The sequence below is a fragment of the Moschus berezovskii genome, chromosome 6, assembly GCF_049115385.1.
Source record: "Moschus berezovskii isolate FMDL1 chromosome 6, NW_MosBer_1.0, whole genome shotgun sequence".
Classification (NCBI taxonomy): Eukaryota; Metazoa; Chordata; class Mammalia; order Artiodactyla; family Moschidae; genus Moschus; species Moschus berezovskii.
The window spans coordinates 80,426,833-80,444,725 of record NC_142465.1 but is presented as its reverse complement, the minus strand read 5'-3'; the positions used below and the strand labels follow the sequence as shown (position 1 = coordinate 80,444,725).

At 55.9% G+C, this 17,893-nt stretch overlaps 1 protein-coding gene across 1 annotated transcript; it reads left to right on the top strand.

The window, feature by feature from the left end:
• The first annotated feature begins 496 nt into the window (after positions 1–496).
• RAC2 (Rac family small GTPase 2) lies at positions 497–17,893 on the top strand. The gene is made up of 7 exons (XM_055395878.2): positions 497–666; positions 2,837–2,908; positions 11,025–11,142; positions 11,809–11,871; positions 12,194–12,353; positions 15,576–15,708; positions 16,316–17,893. The coding sequence occupies exons 1-6, from the start codon at positions 632–634 to the stop codon at positions 15,704–15,706; spliced, it is 579 nt and encodes a 192-aa protein (XP_055251853.1). The 5' UTR covers positions 497–631; the 3' UTR covers positions 15,707–15,708; positions 16,316–17,893.

Below are 17,893 nucleotides of genomic sequence, written 5' to 3'. Positions count from 1 at the left end.
TGCCCTTTCTCTGATACCAGCTTTAACGTACCTGCTCAAATGCCACCTTGACGGTCCCAGCTCACCCTCTGTGTGACTCTGAGATCCCCTCCCTACCAATCCTGTGTGTCTCCATTACTTCCTGCTTTGTTCTATGGACACCTGTGATGCAGCTGTATCTTCCCGCTCACATCCTGGACTCACCAGTACTAGCTCCTGTGCCTGGCACACAGTAGGTGCTCATTAAATGCTTATTGCTTAGAACAGAGGTGAACTCCACTCTTGGAAGCCTCAGGTTCTTAGAGAACAGCTCTGGCCCTGCCTGTGGAAGTGCGTCTCCAGCCCCGAGGGTCCCTGGATCTCCTGCTGGTGCCTCAGAGCAGCGATACCCGTGGGGGTGGCCAGGGCCCAGCCCAGCACCTGAGGGCCACCCCGCCCTCGAGCTGTTCTGCCAGACCGCACGCTCCGCCTTCTGCAAACGGCCGTGGGGGCAGCAGCTTGGGTAAGTTCCCCTTCCGCTTCCTCCTGCCTCCTGTCCCACTGCTGCTGCTCCCCGCTTAGGACGCCTCTCCAGCTCTCCACACCCCGTGCACCTGCAGAAACGCTCGGGCTCTGAGCTGTCACCACTACCAGCCCCCAGGCCTTGGACACCATGCAGGCCATCAAGTGTGTGGTGGTGGGAGATGGGTAGGTATCTAGCTGGACTTGCTCACAGCTCCCTCCCGGGGTAGCTCTGGGGCCCTCCTACCCTGGAGTCCCCGCGGAAGCCCCCTGCCTGCGGACGGAGGGGTCCCTGGGAGGCAGCCAGAGGAACCGCTCCCGTTTTCTCCCAGGGCCCAGAGGGAACCCCAGGGGTGGGCTGCACACAGCTTCACTCTCTGCCCCACTCACCCCGGAAACTGCCAGGGTGGGGAGTAAAAGACGGCGCTTAGGGGTCCCTGGGGCCTCTGGCCTGCACCCTGAGAGCTGGGGCTGGTCTTCTATGGGCCTTCGGTCTCCAAATCTGTGGCTGCTGGTGGGGGGTGGGGCCCCAGGCTGACCTGGGCTCTAGTCTCTGACTTGCTCTGCTGTGTGGCCTTGTGCAAGTCACAGCGCCTCTCTGAACCAAAGCTTGGCCATCTGGGAAGAGGCCCACGCCCTCAGGGTTGATGTCGGGTCGCTTCAGCTATTTTGAGTGGTTGTCCAGCACCGTACGTGTGCTCGGTAAGGTTCGCCTTCTAAGTCTCAGCATGCCTGGCTGGGGAGGTGGTGTGGGGGATGCGGGTGAGGAGCAGAGGGGGAGGGGCGTGAGAGGCAGAGCTAGGGCAGGAGGAAGGCGGGGTCAGGGTGACTGTGGGGGTCGGCTCAGGCTTGAACTGAAGGCCCTTCTCAGCGGTTGGATCTCTGTGACCTCGGCTTGTCATGTGCCCTTACAGGCCTCAGTTTCCTCATCTGTAAAATGACAGGGTTGATATCCCATCTCTTGGGCCTGCCAGCAACATTGCCTCAGGGTCCGACACACAGGTACCTCCTGAGGTTTTCTGTAGGTCCAACCCCAGCGATTCTAGCATGTTCCAGCCGGCAGGCCCCCCGTCCAGGCCTCCCAACCTACAGAGGGGCAGCCTGAGGCCTTAAGAGACTTGACGTTCCTGTTCAGGGTGGGGTCGTGGTGGGGGGCTGGTTTATCACGGGGGTGGGGTGGGGATAGTGGGCGTGGGGGCTGGTTTATCAGGCAGCCCTTAGCTGATTGTGATACACGGCTCCTGCCCATTATCTGCCCGCCTGTCCAGCCCTGCTTACTTCTGCTTTGTATCTGATCTGAGGAGGGGAGGGCGGAAGCCGAGGGCAACGTTCCAGTCACTCTGAGGTACCTTGCTGGCAGGCGGGGGGGTGGGAGGGGATGGGGGAAGAAGAGGGTGGGCGGGCCCCTTCAGAGCCGGAAGTGACGAAACCAAGTGGAGCGGGGAAGGCCCGGGGCTACCTGTGGCCCCCACCCCCTCCCAGCCCAGCCGATTCAGGGTGCAGACAGCACCAATCTTACTGAGTGCAGGCCCCAGGCTTCCTCACGCTCCTCTGTCTTATCCTCCCAACAACCCTCACATTAGGCCTGTCTTACAGGTGGGAAAACTGTAGCTCAAAGAAGTCTTTCCTTAAGACCTCATGGGATTTGAACCCTGGTCTCTCTGATTCCTGAACTCCATGCTCTTAACTGCCACACCCTCTGGTGAGGTGGGAGGGGAAGGAGAGGGTTCAGGCAGTCCCCCACATTTGGCGACTGCTGGTGGGCTGCCGTCCAAGGGGTCGCACAGAGTCGGACACCACTGAAGCGACTTAGCAGCAGCAGCATGCTGTGCAGGACTGTGCTTCAGTCTTTTACCGGCTTTGTCTGATTTACCTCTCTGTCCTTCCTGTGACGATGGACTCATCTCATCCTTGTTTTCTGGATGGGGAAGCTGAGGCATGGGGAGGTTATGTGGTTTGCTTGAGAGTGCACCCCTGCTGGGTGGAAGATGAAGGATCTGGATCCCAGGGCAGTAATGGCAGAGTCCTGGTCAGGCTTCGGGAGGCTTCTGGGGATCCCCTGCTCTTAACCCTCTGTTTCACATCAGAGTCACCTGGGAAAGCCTGTTACAAATTCCCAGATCCATGCTACACTCGTGATTCAGAATCTCCGGTCTGTCCTTTAACAAAAGTCTGTCCTTTAACAAACATCTCAGGTGCGATAATGCTGGTACAGAAATTCCCAGATGGGGACACTGAGGCCCATGGAAGTGGGGCTTGGGTCTCCCCTGAGGGCTGGGCAAGGGTCCTCAGAAAACCTCCCCGGGTCTTGGGCAAGGCCCCTGACTGCTGTCCTCTTGAACTTCCTGTCTTTCAGAGCCGTGGGCAAGACCTGCCTGCTCATCAGCTACACCACCAACGCCTTCCCTGGAGAGTACATCCCCACCGTGTGAGTTCTGCACATGGGCGGGACGCTAGGAGGCTGGGAAGACATGCACTCAACCACCAGGCCCACCCCCATTTCAGGCACTTCCTGTGGGCCGGGCCTGTGTGGGCACTTGGGAGTCAGGCTCCAGCCAGTCTCGGGTCAGCAGAGCTGCCTGCTAATCCAGAGGGGGAGGTAGCCACCTGTGCCAGGATGAGCGCCCCGGGCTCCCAGAGGGGAGAGAGGTGCAGGAGGCAAGCCAAGGAGTGGGGCCTTCAAGCAGGGAAACATGGAGAGCTGGCCTGAGCAGAGTTGGGTGGAAAGGGCTGAGACAGAGGAGTGGAGTGGGTGCAGGAGGAGGGCCTTGACACTGGAAGATCGGAGACGTCAGGGCACACGCGTGTGCAGGGGGAGAGGACAGTGCCACCGGAGGCCAATCAGGACCCACCCTTGTGTTGGATGTGGAGCAGGGCTGTCACCTGACTTGCAGGTATGGAGGAGTATGTGGGGTGAACAGAAGCACCAGCCCCTCTCTCCTTGATGCTCGGCAGCCCCACTCCCTCACGACAGCCCCCCATCTCCTGCACAGCACCCAAGGCTCTGCGTGGCCTTCTCCAACCTTCCCTTCTGACTTCACCACCCAGTACTTCACTTCTTGTTCTGTTCTGGCTGCCTGGTCACCAAACACACCCTGGACATTTCTACTTTAGGATCTTTGCTCCAGCTGTTCCTTCTGCCTCGAGTGCTATTCCTTCCTATGCCCATGCATCTAAGACCTCCAGGCCAGCTCCAGCATCCCTCTTCCAGAAAGCCTTTTTGACATAGCCTGAAGGGGTCTCTCACTCCCAGACAGATTTTATCTGATCTTTTCTATGACCAAGAGTCTACAGAGGGCAGGGGGCCATGTCCAGTTCTTTAAGGGTCTTAGGGTCTTATCTGCAGTATAATCTGCACATTGTCTTAGAAACGATGTATATATTTTGAGTTGACCTGAATTGACTTTACGGAGAGGCCCTAGGAGGGTGGATCACAGCTACCATCTCTCAAGGGCCTACTGGGTGCCAGTCCCTGGAAATGTTACTCATGTGTGACCTCATTCGATGCTCGTGGGAGGAGTTGGGATTATTTTAGTCCCACAGTGTCTGTGGGGGGAGCCGAGGCTCCCAGAAGCTAAGGGCCCTGTTCCCTAGGATCACCAGGTGGCCTAGGATCTCCCTGGCACAAGGGGCCAGGCTCCAGTTGCCTCAGGGACCCCAGCCCAGGCAGGAGGATGGCAGCTAGGAGAGGGCAGAGAAACCTGAGTAGAAAACCTGGGAAAGCAATTTCTAGCCCAGTTCTGTTCCCAACTCCCCACAGGGGCATCAGAGCCCCTCTTCACATCAGCCTGTATCTGCCCACTCACCTAACACCAAACGTTTATCAGCGCCTCCTACAGTGCTGAAGGATGGCGGGCTCTAGACCTGGCAGGGAGGCAGGTGTAAGATTAGGCCAGCCAGCGCCTGCAGAAGGTTACTGTCACCAGGACTGTCACTGGCACCACCTACTCTCCTGTCACAGCTGGGCTGAAGCCCTTGCTCAAAGACCTTAGACCAAATGCTTCCCCTTTCTGAGCCTCAGTTTCTCTTTCTTTAAGAAATGGGGTGGGGCTGGGAGATGCCAAGTTCCTTGCCCAGGCACCTTCCCTGTGCAGGGAGATGGGAGGGGAATTCTCTGATGCAAGATGGGGGGACCGGCAGAGGGAAGCCAAGGAAGGGCCAGGTGCTCTCAGCAACCCCTGGTGGCCCCGAGCAGATTCGGTAGTCCTGGACAACTTTATAGGACAGACAGGATGGACCAGACAGGGTTTACCTTCCCAGGAGTCTGAGGAGCTGGGTCAGAGATCAGGGCCCACTCCCAGGTGGGCCATCCAGGCAGGCTCACAGCAGCCCACACAGGAGGCTCCTGCACTTCGTTTACTGCTCGGAGGCCCCCATCCCAAAATTCTTAATGTTTGAACAAGGGGCCCTACGTTTTCTTTTTGTGTTGGGCCCTGCCTGGTATGTAGCCAGACCTGCACCCCACCCTCTTTGTCTTCCACATGGAGTCACTTGGCTCTGGACAAGCCCCTAGAGGGGCTCCTGCTTCAAAGCCTGCACTCCTGTGACAGAGAGGGGAAAATAAGCCACCCTGAGCCCTTGACACTGGAGGGTGGGGACAGTTGGAGAGAGTAGAGTTGGGGAAAACAGGCAGCCTGAGATCTCCAGCAGAGAGGTAAAGGTCAGGAGGGCTCTGGGGCTCAGGGTGGCAGGGTTTGCTGGGGCCAGAGGCCTGTGCCACAGGAACCAGATCAGATAAGAGAGACAGCGAGTTCAGCTTGCTGCCTAGGGTTGGGGGATAAGAGCTCGAAGTCAAAGCCACGACTCACAGATGAGGAGACTGAAGCCTGCTGTGTGGATGGTCAGGTACTGGGTGTTAGAGACACAAAGACAAGATAGAAAGACTCTGCTCTGGGGTGTCTGTGACCCAGGGGATCTCCCCCTTACCCTCTCCTTATGACCTTTCTCAAAGGGAAGCCCAGGTGAGCTTTCAAATGCAAAAATTAGATAGAGGAATACCTTGCTGAAATTCCCCTCTCAAAACCCACTCCATTTTGGTCCTTGGGACCAGACATGCCAGCCTCCCCCAGGCCTCTGCACCCGCCACTAGTTCCCTGCTGAAGTAGCCTATCCCTGACCCCTGTCTAAACAATCCCTTCCTCCACCCAGGCCTCCTCCATCCCTCCACACCCTGCTTGATGGTCTCCGTAGCCCATCCTGATCTGACTTCTGCTGGGATGGCAGCTCTGTGAGGACAGGGCCCTGTTCCGTCTAGTTCACTAGACCGGCTGCTAGAACAGAGTTGAGCATCTCGCTGGCGCTCTGTAGTGACTGGACCACCCTGGCTGGCAGAGAGGGTGTCCGCCAGTCTGCCCTGAGAAGGTGCTGGAACTTAGCCACCAGCAGGGAGCTCGGCTCTGCGGGGCTTCTCTCTGGGAAGAACACAGGAGATAATTTGGGTCAGATGGGCCAGTATTTGGTTTTCACTTTCCTTTGTAAACTGGCAATCCAGCCTGGATTTCCATAGACAGGATGGCGCCCAGCCTCCCTAGTGGAGATACCAGGGGTCCTGCCAAGTTTTCCCACCTGGCCTCGCAACTCCCCCTTGCCCCATGCTCCTGCCACCAGGTGTGTTAATCCCTTCCTGTGTCCAGCTGGCTGAAGCCTCCTCACTGCTCCTACACAGCCTCTGTCCCCTCCCATCCCATCTGGGACACCTATGCCTCCGCGTCTCCTCCAACCACCCGCCTCTCTCACTGGAGGCTCTGTCTCCCAGCTTCCCCTCTGACCCTTCTCCAAGATGTTCCCACCCAGTGGCCAAGAGAACCTTTTCCAAATGCAAAGCTGAGCACGTCACCCCCACCTGGTGAAGGGCTTTGGTGGCTCCCTATTGTCCCGAGGACCGGGTCGCGAATCCTCACAGTGGTCCATACCTCGCCTGACATATCAATGCTCTCTGGTCTCCAAATCAGGAGCCATGCGTGCCCTGTGTTCTTTGTGTTCTGTGAGTCCACCTTCCTTCCCCTGGAGGCTTGGGTGGTGGTCAAGTGATGCGCAGGGCTGAGGGCCATTTAGTCTGTCCCATGCCCCTCCTCCTCTCCATGGTGGAGGGCTACAGAGCCAAGTGCAGCCTAGGGGTGCAGAAACGGGCCACACAGACCCTGAGTAAAAGCATACCAGCTGTGTGACCGTGGGCAGGTTACTCTAGGGCTCTGAATCCCAGACACAATGTAGACTCCACTTCCTGGGTCCACTGAAGGATCTAAGTATAAAGGACCCGGAGCAGCATTTGGGACCCCCAGGTGCTCAGCAAGCACGGATTCCCTGCCCTCTGCACAGGACCGGGACAGCCCCACGTGCTGTGCTGTGCTTAGTCTCTCAGTCATGTCCTACTCTTTGCGACCCCATGGACTATAGTCTGCCAAGCTCCTCTGTCCATGGGATTCTCCAGGCAAAAATACTGGGGTGGCTTGCCATGCCCTCCTCCAGGGGATCTTTCTGACCCAGGGATCGAACCCATGTCTCCTGCACTGCAGGCAGATTCTTTACTGTCTGAGCCACCAGAGAAGCCCAAGAATACTGGAGTGGGTAGCCTTTCCCTTCTCCAGGGGATCTTCCCAACCCCGGGATGGAACCCACATCTCCCACATTGCAGGCGGGTTCTTCACCATCTGAGCCACTAGGGAGCCCCTGCACCTGAGCTTAAACTTCACTGAGCCTCCAGCGGTGAACTCACAGTGATGCTTACACCACAGGTTTTTCTGAACTGGGTAACAGGATCTAGTCCTGGCTCTGCCACCAACTGACTGTGAGATCTTGGGCAAGTCCCTTCCTATCTGTGAGCCTCAGTTTCCTCAACTGGAAGATAAGAGTGAGGGTTGGCCATGGTGGTGGTGTAGGTTCCATTGGTCCTGGCTGCCTGTGGGTCTCTGGAATGGGGGACTCAGAGGTTGTGGATCACTGTCTCTGCAGGAATTCCTCAGGCTCTGGGGAGGAGCCAGTGAGGGGGCTGTTTCGGGATGAGGTTGCTCAGCTTCTCAGTGTCTCCCCATGGGATGGCTTGAAGGTCCTCTGTGCCTGGATCCTCTTAGTGTCCCTAAGAGATGGGGCATTTTTTTTTTCACAGTGAAGAAAGTGAGGCTCAGAGAAGCTGGGTTACTCACCCAGGGTCACACAGCCAGGACAAGGCTTCACAAGAAACTTTCTGCTCTCTTCCCATTCCGGGGGTTGGGGCTGGCTGTCCCCAGGCAAATCCACCCTTCTATGGAGCATTAGTCTACTCGCTCTTGCTCATAAATGAGTGCTCAGAAGGAGACCAGATCAAATCCTAGCTCCTATGCTCCTGAGCTGGCTGGCTTTGGAAAAGTTATTCGACTACTTGGGGCCTTGATTTCCTCAACTGTCTAAAGGGAATAATTTGAGGTTCTTTTGTCTTGGGTCACATGGGACTTCAAGACCTAAGGTATGAAAGTCCCTAGCCCTCTGCTTGGCCCCAAGAGCAAGTGCTTAGTCCTGTGACAGGTCCTACAAATCAGCTCTTTCCCCACTCCCATGGCCCCTGAAATCCTAGAACTGATTCAGAGAAGATAGGTATCTTTGGCTCAAGGAATCTTGGGGAACATTTTGGTGTCAGAATTTTAGACAAGACATGAGAGGAGAGAATGTCCCTATATCCTAAGCTCGCCCCAAAGGAGTGTTTCTGGGTGAAGCCAAAGAAAACATGGGGACTTCTTTTCTCATCATGCCCTGTGGTGTCTCTCTGAATAGTGCCTTTGGCCTGAGATCCCACGGCAGTATGGGTGGTACCCAGAGCAGACACAGGACAACTGTTGCTGTTGTTGTTTAGCCACTCAGTTGTGTCTGACTCTTTTGCAACCCCATGGGCTGTAGCCCGCCAGGCTCCTCTGTCCATGGGATTTCCCAGGCAAGAATACTGGACTGTGTTGCCATTTCCTTCTCCAGGAGATCTTCCCAAACCAGTGACTGAACCTCGGTCTCCTGCATTGGCAGGAGGATTCTTTACCACTGAGCCACTATGTGCCAAATGCGATGCTGGCCTCAGTGCAGTGAGGAGCAAGCCAAGCCTGATGCCTTTGGGTGCTGAGTTCACCACAGAGTGGGGGTGGGGTGGGGGCCCTGACCTGCCTGGGGCTCAGGGAAGGCTTCCTGGAGGAGGTGACCTTGAGATGGGGGCTGGAAAGAGGATGAGTAAGAGTCAGCCTGGCACCAGGAAAGAAGAGCAGGGGAAGGGCATTTGCAGGAACTTTCCAAGCAGGAGGGAGCAGGGCCATCTGAGGAACTGAAGGCTGGACAAGCACGGGGTGTTAAACGCATCAAGTGGCCCACTTTTTGGGTGGAGGGTGCCTGTCACAAGACAGATGTCTTTGAGTTTCTCTGAAGCACTAGGGCTTCGTCAGTCTGTCACTGAGCAATGTTCTGGGAGGGCTTCGTGGAGGAGGTGGTGTCCCAAGTGCTTTGGTTCAGTTTAACTCTGTTCTGTCTACACTCACTAAGTGCCAGTTCTGAGACTTCAGAGATAAAGAGACATGGGCCCTGCCCCCACGGAGCCCACAGCTACATGGCAGGAGAGACACATTAATGCCAGCTCATAGTCTAGGCAGAGCAGTTGCCTGAGGGAGGGGATGACAAACTCTTTCCAGGTGGGGGACAAGGAGAGAGGTGGCCAAGACATTTCCCCACAGAAGAGGAACTTCCTGGGCAGGGTTTCGAAGCATGAATGGGAGACTGGGTGATGAGGGCACAGAATAATATTCCCAAGAGAGGCACGGGCAGACAGGAGCACAGGCTGGAGAGTGCAGCGGACCATGTGGTCTGGGAGGGAGGAAACACCTTCGACAAGGAGAGGGTGGGAGGGCATTCCAGGCAGGGTGGGGGGCACAGCGTGAACAGACTCAAGGAGGCAGGAAGCCTGAGCCTTGTCAGAAATGGAAACGGCTTGGCTGATGTGTGAAGGGAGGAGTAGGGGGAGAAGCTGGAGGAGCCTGAGGTCTCAGTGGGCCAGGTCAGAGGACAGGAAGCAGGACCTGTGTGGGTGACCTCAATGCAGAGAGAGAAGGTGGTGGTCCCTCGCCCGCAGGGAAGCTGCGGAAGCAGCTGTGGCACAGGGTAGAGAACACTGGACGTGGAATCAGAACTGGCTTCCCACCTGGTTGGGTCACTTGCTCACTGGCTGTGTGGCCTAGGGTCAGTCACTCTACCTCTCTGATCCCCATTTCTTTTTGCACAGCATTAGGGGACCAGCTGCTGCCTCTCAGGAATGTGTGTAGTGAGAAATACTATTGAACTGAACCTTTAAAAAAATCTGGAAGCCCATGTGATTGTCCCAGAGGCCTCTGGTGTTGGCAGGGAGATTTCAGCACGTGCCTTTCCAGTGTGTGCCAATGGCATTTCCTGAAATCCCTGGTGACTGGCAGCTTTTGGGGTGGGCTAGCCAGAAGGCCAGTGAGTTAATACCCCAGGATATCCCTCTGCCAGTGGGAGATGGAGAAAGCGGATAAATACCCCAGCTCTCTGCCTCCTCAGGGGAATGCCCTGAGGCCAGAGGCCCCAGCAAGATGGAGTCCCAGTTCCACCCGCCCCCTAGTAACACCTCAATAGCTTCTGCCCCCTCCCTTGGCTCCTGGGATCACTTCCCAAGTAAACGTTCATTTCAGGGTTTGCTTCTAGGGGGACCCAAACTAAGATGGGAATGAGCATTAATTCGACAAATAATGGGTACCCGCAGGACTTCCTTGGGGGTCCAATGGTAAAGACTTTGCCTTACAATGCAGGGGGTGCGGGTTTGATCACTGGTTGGGGAACTAAGATCTCATAAACCTCTAGGCCAAGAAACCACAGTATAAGACAGAAGCAATACTGTTAACAAATTCAATAAAGCCTTTAAAAATCGTTCACATAAAAAAAATAACTTAAAAAGAATTGGTTGACCAGCTACATCGTTCAGCCTCAGAGGTGGGTAAAGTTTATTCTGATTGTGCCTTCGAGAGAATGTTATACAGTCTTGAAAAATCATCTCTTCAAAGGATGTGTCCTGTGTGCTGTGCTTAGTTGCTCAGTCATGTCCAACTCTTTGTGACCCCATGGACTGTAGCCCGCCAGGCTCCTCTGTCCATGGGATTCTCCAGGCAAGAATACTGGAATGGGTTGCCATGCCCTCCTCCAGGGGATCTTCCCAATCCAGGGATGGAACCCAGGTCTCCTGCATTGCAGGCAGATTCTTTACCAGCTGAACCACGAGGGAAGCCTAACAATACTGGAGTGGGCAGTCTATTCCTTCTCCAGGGGATCTTCCTGACCCAGGAAGGATAGACAGGGCAGAAAAAGAGTAGACACAATGTTTTCTTCTTTATGCTCTCCTGCATTTAACAGTTTTTAATATAATGGATTGGCATTAAAAAATTAAAAAGTAACCCCAACTGCAGAGTGCAGTGTGACTTGGGTCCCTTTGTCGCCCCTCTCTGGGTCTTGGCCTCCGTCATGGAACCAGAGACTGCAAGTCCCCAGACGCTGGGGCTGGAGACTGACCGTCTGTCTTGTTCCCACAGGTTTGACAACTATTCAGCCAACGTGATGGTGGACAGCAAGCCCGTGAACCTGGGGCTGTGGGACACGGCCGGGCAGGAGGACTACGACCGCCTGCGGCCGCTCTCCTACCCGCAGACGGTACGCCGCGCCAGCCCTCCTCGTGGCCCAGGCCTTCGCGTCCGCGTTCCCGCGCCTGGAGTGCCAGCTCTAAGAGTCCCCGCCCTCCATCCGTCTCTGTCTGTCATCACTGTGCCTTCGCGTCTTCCCGTGGGCTCTGGCTCCACCTGGTGCCCAGTGGGTGGGGCAGGCAGACCCCGGACAGGGATCCAAAGGAAGCGCGGGATGACCAGCCCCCGGGGGGCGTGGCGGGGGCGGGGAGACAGGGGCGGGGGGCACACCAGCCGGTGGCTCTTCGGCTTCTGGGCTCTCCCTCCAGGGTGGCAGAGAAAGGGCTGGGACCGGCAAACCGACAGAGGGGTAGTGAGAGCACGGACTCTGGAATTCCAGATGGCACACCCTTTAATCCTTGCAAACCTCACTTTCCCTGTCTGTAGAATGGGGTAGCAGCGGCATCGCTACAGTGTGATGTGAGGATTGCCCTCTTAGAACAGACCCTGGCCTTTAGGAAGCGTGGGATAAACAGGCAGCAGCCTGCTGTAGAGAAGGGAAACCCTGCTCTGCCAGATCCTAAGAGCCCAGCATCGCCTGGGCTGCTCCAGCCCTCAGTGGCTGCCCAGGTGTGGAGGGCCCAGGTTGGACGCCTGCAGGCCTCCCCTCACCAGTAACCCTTGCTTGATTCCCCAGGATGTCTTCCTCATCTGCTTCTCCCTTGTCAGCCCAGCCTCCTATGAGAATGTCCGGGCCAAGGTAAGTGGGACGGAGCGGGACCTTAGGGGTTAGGGCAGGCGACCCTGAAGAGGGGACCTTGGCAGGGAGGGACTGGAGACTTTGGCCTGCCTCTGGGCAGCAGAGGATGTGGGCAGAGAGGGTTCCCAGTGCCAACCACAGCTGGTGGACGGGGGTGGGGGGAACTCGGGTCTCAGAGACGTTTGGGATAGTTAACTTTATCTCTGACCTTGTCCTCTCCCCTTTCCACACACCCTCATGCTCCCTTCTTCTCTTCTCCCAACTTGGTGCCCCTCGTCTCCCCCCACTGCTTGCATGACCCTGCCCCTGCCCGCCGGCCCAGTGGTTCCCCGAGGTGCGGCATCACTGTCCGAGCACACCGATCATCCTGGTAGGCACCAAGCTGGACCTGAGGGACGACAAGGACACCATCGAGAAGCTGAAGGAGAAGAAACTGGCGCCCATCACTTACCCGCAGGGCCTGGCACTGGCCAAGGAGATTGGTAGGGGGCTCGGCTCAGAGAGGGGAACTCCGACACAGCCTTGTGGTAATTGTGAACATAGCCACCAGGGCCAGGCTGTGCATTCCAACCCTGGCTGTGCCGGGTACTAGCTGTGTGACCCGGGACGAATCACTTAGCTCTCTGCCTGTGTTTCCTTATCAGTGAAATATGGCAATAGAAGTGGTTCTGAGTGGTTAGCAGAATTCGATGAATTCACACCCATGAAGCCCCTAGAGAAGCGCCGTGCATGGGAAGCACTCTGTTAATCATCATTGGTATTAGTGCACTCCAAAAGCAGATCCTGACACGACAGACGGAAGCAGGGTTGGAGTGGTGTGTGCTGTGGTTTCTCAGAGGAGGAGCAGTCAGCTGAAGCTTGGGTTTTCCGGGAAGGCTTCCTAGAGGTTGTTTCAGCTTGGATTTGAAGGGTGATGCCTTCCCTTCTGCCTCCTTCTCACCCCCAATTCCCCACCCTCCTGGCTTCTCAGCCCAACTCCTCTTTGCTTCCGGGTCACAGGGCCAGAGGAGTGAAGTGACTTCTCAGGGTCACACAGCTGGTAGGTGGCAGAAGCAGGATTTGAACACAGAACCACAACGCACTTGCGTGGGGGCCTCCTCGTGGTGGCCCAGAGCTGTCTGCAGCAGCTGTGACTGGTGTGTCTGGCCTCGCCCGTGGTGTCCATGTCTGCGGTCTTTCAGGCCCTGACCTGCGTGCCACCTGGAGACAGGGCACTTGCCCAAGAGCCTGGGACCACCAGCAGGGTTTGGCTACTATGAGTTGCAGTCCAGCTACCCAGGGCTCTCTGTGTCACCACAGGGTCCCTCAGACCCAGGGTTTGGCCCCTGAACTGGTGGGGCCTCCTCCAGCTCCTCCCTCCCTCAACCCTAACCCTCTTCCTTCCGCCGGAACTGGGAGGGCCCTGGGGACTCACATCTCTCCACAGGAAGAGAAACCGCAGCCTTCACCTCGCCTTTCTCATGACTTGCCCAGTGACATGGCCATCTTTCCCAGGGGGCCTCTGCTGCCGCTTAAACACTGGGTCCTACATCTCATCCTGGGGGCTCTGACTCCCAGGCTCTCTGGTCTTTCCTCGCAGATACTGGGGATTGACCCTGCCTTCTCTTCTTTCTGATCAGCCTATCCCCTGGACGCCTTCCACCCAAGACAGTGCCTCTGAGCCTGAGATCCTTTCCATTCTAAAGCAGAGGCTTTGGGATAAGATGGGGCCTGGAAGCCTGGATTCTGGTACTAGCTCTGGCACTGTCTGTGTGACCTCGGGCCAGGGGCTCCCCTTCTCTGGGCCTCAGTTTTTCCATCTGTACAAGCCAGCCTTCACACTCCCTAAAGGTCCTTTCTCTGCCAGAAGGAGATGGATGACTTGGGGTTCCTGCCTTGGCCTCTAGCCAGTTTTTCTTGGAGCTGATCCCAGATGAAAGTGGGGCAGGGGCAGTGACTAATGACTTTGAGCTTGCCTTGGACCGGCCCAGGCCAAGGGGGCCTTCAGGGCTGATGAGACAGTGGTGGCCTCTGTCCACCAGCCCAGTGTGCTGACTTGTGGTGCAGCCGCCAATTCCGGCTGACATGGATTGAGCACTTCCTGGGTGCTGGGCCTGTGCATTCTCCTGCTTCATCATCATAGCAACTATGAAGGAGGAACGCTCATCACCCCATTTTACAGAGGATGAAACTGAGGCTCAGGTAGAAGTCAAGAGCTCAAGGTCACCCAGCTGGGATGGGGCAGAGCTAAGACTGGACCCCGGGCTGCATGGCTCCCTCAGTCATGATCAAGGTCATCTGCTGCCCCCACTAGAGACTGGGGTGCAGAGCAAGGCCAGGCCCCCAGTCAGGACTCTTTCTCTGGATACTCCTAGCCAAAAAGTAGGAGGGTGGCAGGAGACAGGGAGGACACAGTTGGTGGGTGTGAAAGGAAGAAGTGGACATTGGCCACAGTCCCTCACAGTCCCTTGCAAGGAGACAATGGCCAAATGCCCAGGGAGACTCTTCTGGTCATAGAGGGTTATGTGAGACTCCCAGACCTAAGTCATGGTGTTTTGTGGCTGCCAGCCTTGCCCTGGGACCACTGCCCATGCTCCCTGCTGGGACAATGCTCCCATAAGCAAGGGCGATGGGAGAGTCCAGAGTGTGACTTCAGACAAATGACATCCTCACTGAGCTTCAGTTTCCTTGTTGCTGCCCCATCCTTTCTTTCCCTTGTCCCGGGTTGCCCCTCCTGAGATCCTGGCTCCCCTCTCCAAGCCGGGTTGTCCCCTCTCTGGGCCCGTTTCCTCACCCAGGAAGTGGGGACTCGCAGAATTTCTTCACAGGGTTGTTGGAAGCACCCAGCTCAGCGCCTAGCAGAGAGCAGGTGCCGATCAGTCTGCTTCCTTCCTCACAGAGGAGTGAGCTCTAGGGAGGAGGCAGAGTTCCCTTCTCCCACCCCTCTCCTCATCTGGTTCCTAAAATCGGCCCCCAGGCTTCTCTGAGGGAGAACTTGTCAATTGCTCACTTCAGGGAGACAGCTTGGGTTGTTGTGGACACAGAAACTCACACAGGTTCCTTCCAAAAGGTCATGGGACACTGCCCAGGGAGTGGGGCTCAGCCTGCCTTCCTCACTGTGCCCTGGGCTCCAGCCCTGAGAGGTCACATGGGAGAAGGACAGTCCCCTCACAGGTGAACAAGGCTCCCCATTTCTCATTCCTCTTGCTGAGAGTTCTCAGCAGCCCCTGGGGGACGGGAAATGTCTAGTGTGTGACTTTGGACTAGCGACTTTTCTGAACCTCAGCTTTCTCATCTGTAAAATGGGGTGATCTGAAGGACCAGTTCGATGATATTTGGAAGGTCCTGGTGAGCAGGCCATGGGTTCTTCAGGCCTCCCACGGGAAGGTGGAGGCAGGTATGTGGCAATCTTCTAAAAGAAAGTGAAGTGCTGAGAGATTTGGTCACTGTAGCTTGACGTCCTTTCTTCCCAGGAAGATATCAAAATTCCTGCCACCTTCCACAAATTACGGGCTTATGTGTTTGAGAAAGATACAAACCTGCTTCTTAACCTTTCCCCTGAATAAAGCTCCTCCTTTCAGATATGAGGAAACTGAGGCACGGAGGGGTAAATGTGTGAGGGACACAGCCCAGGGGGCCCCACAGCCTGGTGTGGTTGTATGACTTGGGAGGGGGTTTTGCCCAGCCCTGACCTAGGCCTCTGTTCTCTTGCTGCCCTGACCCAGACTCAGTGAAATATCTGGAGTGCTCGGCCCTCACCCAGCGAGGCCTGAAAACTGTCTTTGATGAGGCGATCCGGGCCGTCCTGTGCCCGCAGCCCACACGGCCACAGAAGCGCCCCTGCAGCATCCTCTAAGGGTAAGAGTCCAGCCCACATGGCTTCATGACCCTCCCTCCCCACCTTCCCCCACTCCCCACACACAGCAGGCCGTGGCTGGGAGGGAGGCGCTCAGCCACTGCCTGGTAGCCCTAGGTTTCACCAGGAGTGGCATTTAGGCCAGGACAGAAGAGGGACCATTGAAGGGGCCTCAGTTTGCTCATTTGCCTGAGCTGGGCCTGCTCTGTGAGCCCAGTTCCCAGAAGGAGGGTTCAAAATGTCAGAAAAAATGCCAGGTAACAGGAGTCAAGCATGGTGTCACTGAGCTCCCAATGTGCCATCCCCACAGGAGGGCGGAGGGGACCAGGGTGAAGAGATACTTCAGCTCCTGTCCCTCGAGAGAGCCCAGTTGAGCCGGGGAGACTCGACACTCACATATGGGGTAGAGGCAGGGCAGACTCAGCTCTGAGGCACTTAGGACAGAAGAGGGATGGGTGGGGGTGGGAAGTGCCCACAAGGATAGAGGGGACTTGGCCAACCTTGAGCACAGTCTGGGAGCCAGCATGACCTGGGAGCCAGGAGAGCTGGGAGCAGGCTGTAGATTCTGCTTGGCCCCAAATTCTCACCCCCTGTTTGTCTTCCTTCCAGGATGCACCCAGCCTTTCCAGCCAGATGGTTCTAACTCTCCAAGGCCCCCCACCCAACGCCCAGTGGCCCCCCCCGGCTGGCCATGCTGTTCCCTTCCTGTGGCATTTCTTAGCAAGATGGCTGCAGAGCTTGGTTGACTGTCTTCTCTGTGCTGCAGGTCCCCCTGGGGGCCCAAAGAGTGTAAATTTGTAGGTGCTGCGCCCCCATCCCCTCATGCTCCAGCCTTCTCAGGGGCCAGAAGGGGGTCCCAGCACCCAATAAGCCACCCCTGCATTGCTGTGGTCAGATGCCATACATGGTGTCATCTACCCGTTTACGCCTCCCCTCACCCCCAACGCCTGAATCCCCTCTGGGAACGTCAGGCCGGATGGTTGCTGGCCACCACTTATATACCTTCAGAGATGGATCTCTCATTCCCTTCTGGGGCAGTAGTATCCTCCAGTATCGATGGTCTTGCTTATGGAGAGTTCTTCTGCAGAGCTAAATTAAGTGTCTCAGAAGGTTTGTTCCTCTCTGGTCTTAGGCCTCCTTTGGGGACAACATATTACATTCAGATTTTCTAAATCTCTGTGGATACCTGCCCATCAATCAAAAACCTGGGTTCTTCTGACTCCTGCCATCTTTCAAGTCTTTCAGCTCCACTCACAGGACCCTGAGCTGCATTTACCTGTGAGAGTCTTAAAACTTTCAGACTCTGCCAGTCAGGACTTTTGCCATTGCAAACAGAAACCCAAGTCAACCTGCTTAAGCAGACAATAAATTTATTGATTCGTTTGGAAATATCATGACTTCAGGTGCAGCTTGATCAAGGGGGCTCAAATGAAGTCATCAGGTTTCACTTTCCTATACCTTCTGCTGTCTGGTTCATTCTTAGGCACAGCGACTCTCAGGGATTCATCCTTCCAGTTTCAAGTTCAGCAAAAAAGAGCAAGTGTGTGCCCCAGGCAAAGTTCTGATTAAGGTTTACTCTGATTGGTCCAGCTTAGATCTGGGCCCCCTTTCAACCAATTACATTTGTCAGGAGAATCCTGTGCTCTGATTGGCCAAACCTAGACTACTTGACAAGCTAGAGCATGGAGAGTAAGCCGCCATTTCAAAACTGCACCCACTGGGGTGGAGGTGGGGGATTTGGTTCTCAAAACAAGGCTGAGAACCTTGTCAGAATTTGGGAATATGGGTGTCAAGCAGCCAGAAACCCCAGTCTCCAATATTGGCGCTCCCAGGAAAGCGTCCAAACAGTGTAAGGAACCAATGCCAGCCCCAGCAGGCACTAAGCACAGGCAAGTTTAAGAGAGAGATGGGGCTGCTGTCAGGATTAACAAAGCTCATCCCTAAAGCTCCACGGATGGGTATGGAGCCAATCTCCGCTCAGTGTTTGTTGATTCACGAATGCCAGACTTTCCAATCCTGTGGATGAGCATGCTTCTGTTTATCTGAGCTTCATCTGGCCATTCAACACAAATTTAGATCTTGGGCACTCTGTTCCAAGCACTGTTCTGTGGTCCTGCAATGCACCTGAGTTATTGCCCTCAGGGGCTGACAGTCTAGAGAAGCTAAAATAAAGGATTTTTAAAAAGA

Coding starts and splice junctions, on each gene's coding strand:
- RAC2 (XM_055395878.2), top strand. CDS start 632: ATGCAGGCCATCAAGTGTGTGGTGGTGGGAGATGG. Junction 667..2,836: donor TGTGTGGTGGTGGGAGATGG/GTAGGTATCTAG, acceptor CCTGTCTTTCAG/AGCCGTGGGCAAGACCTGCC. Junction 2,909..11,024: donor GGAGAGTACATCCCCACCGT/GTGAGTTCTGCA, acceptor TTGTTCCCACAG/GTTTGACAACTATTCAGCCA.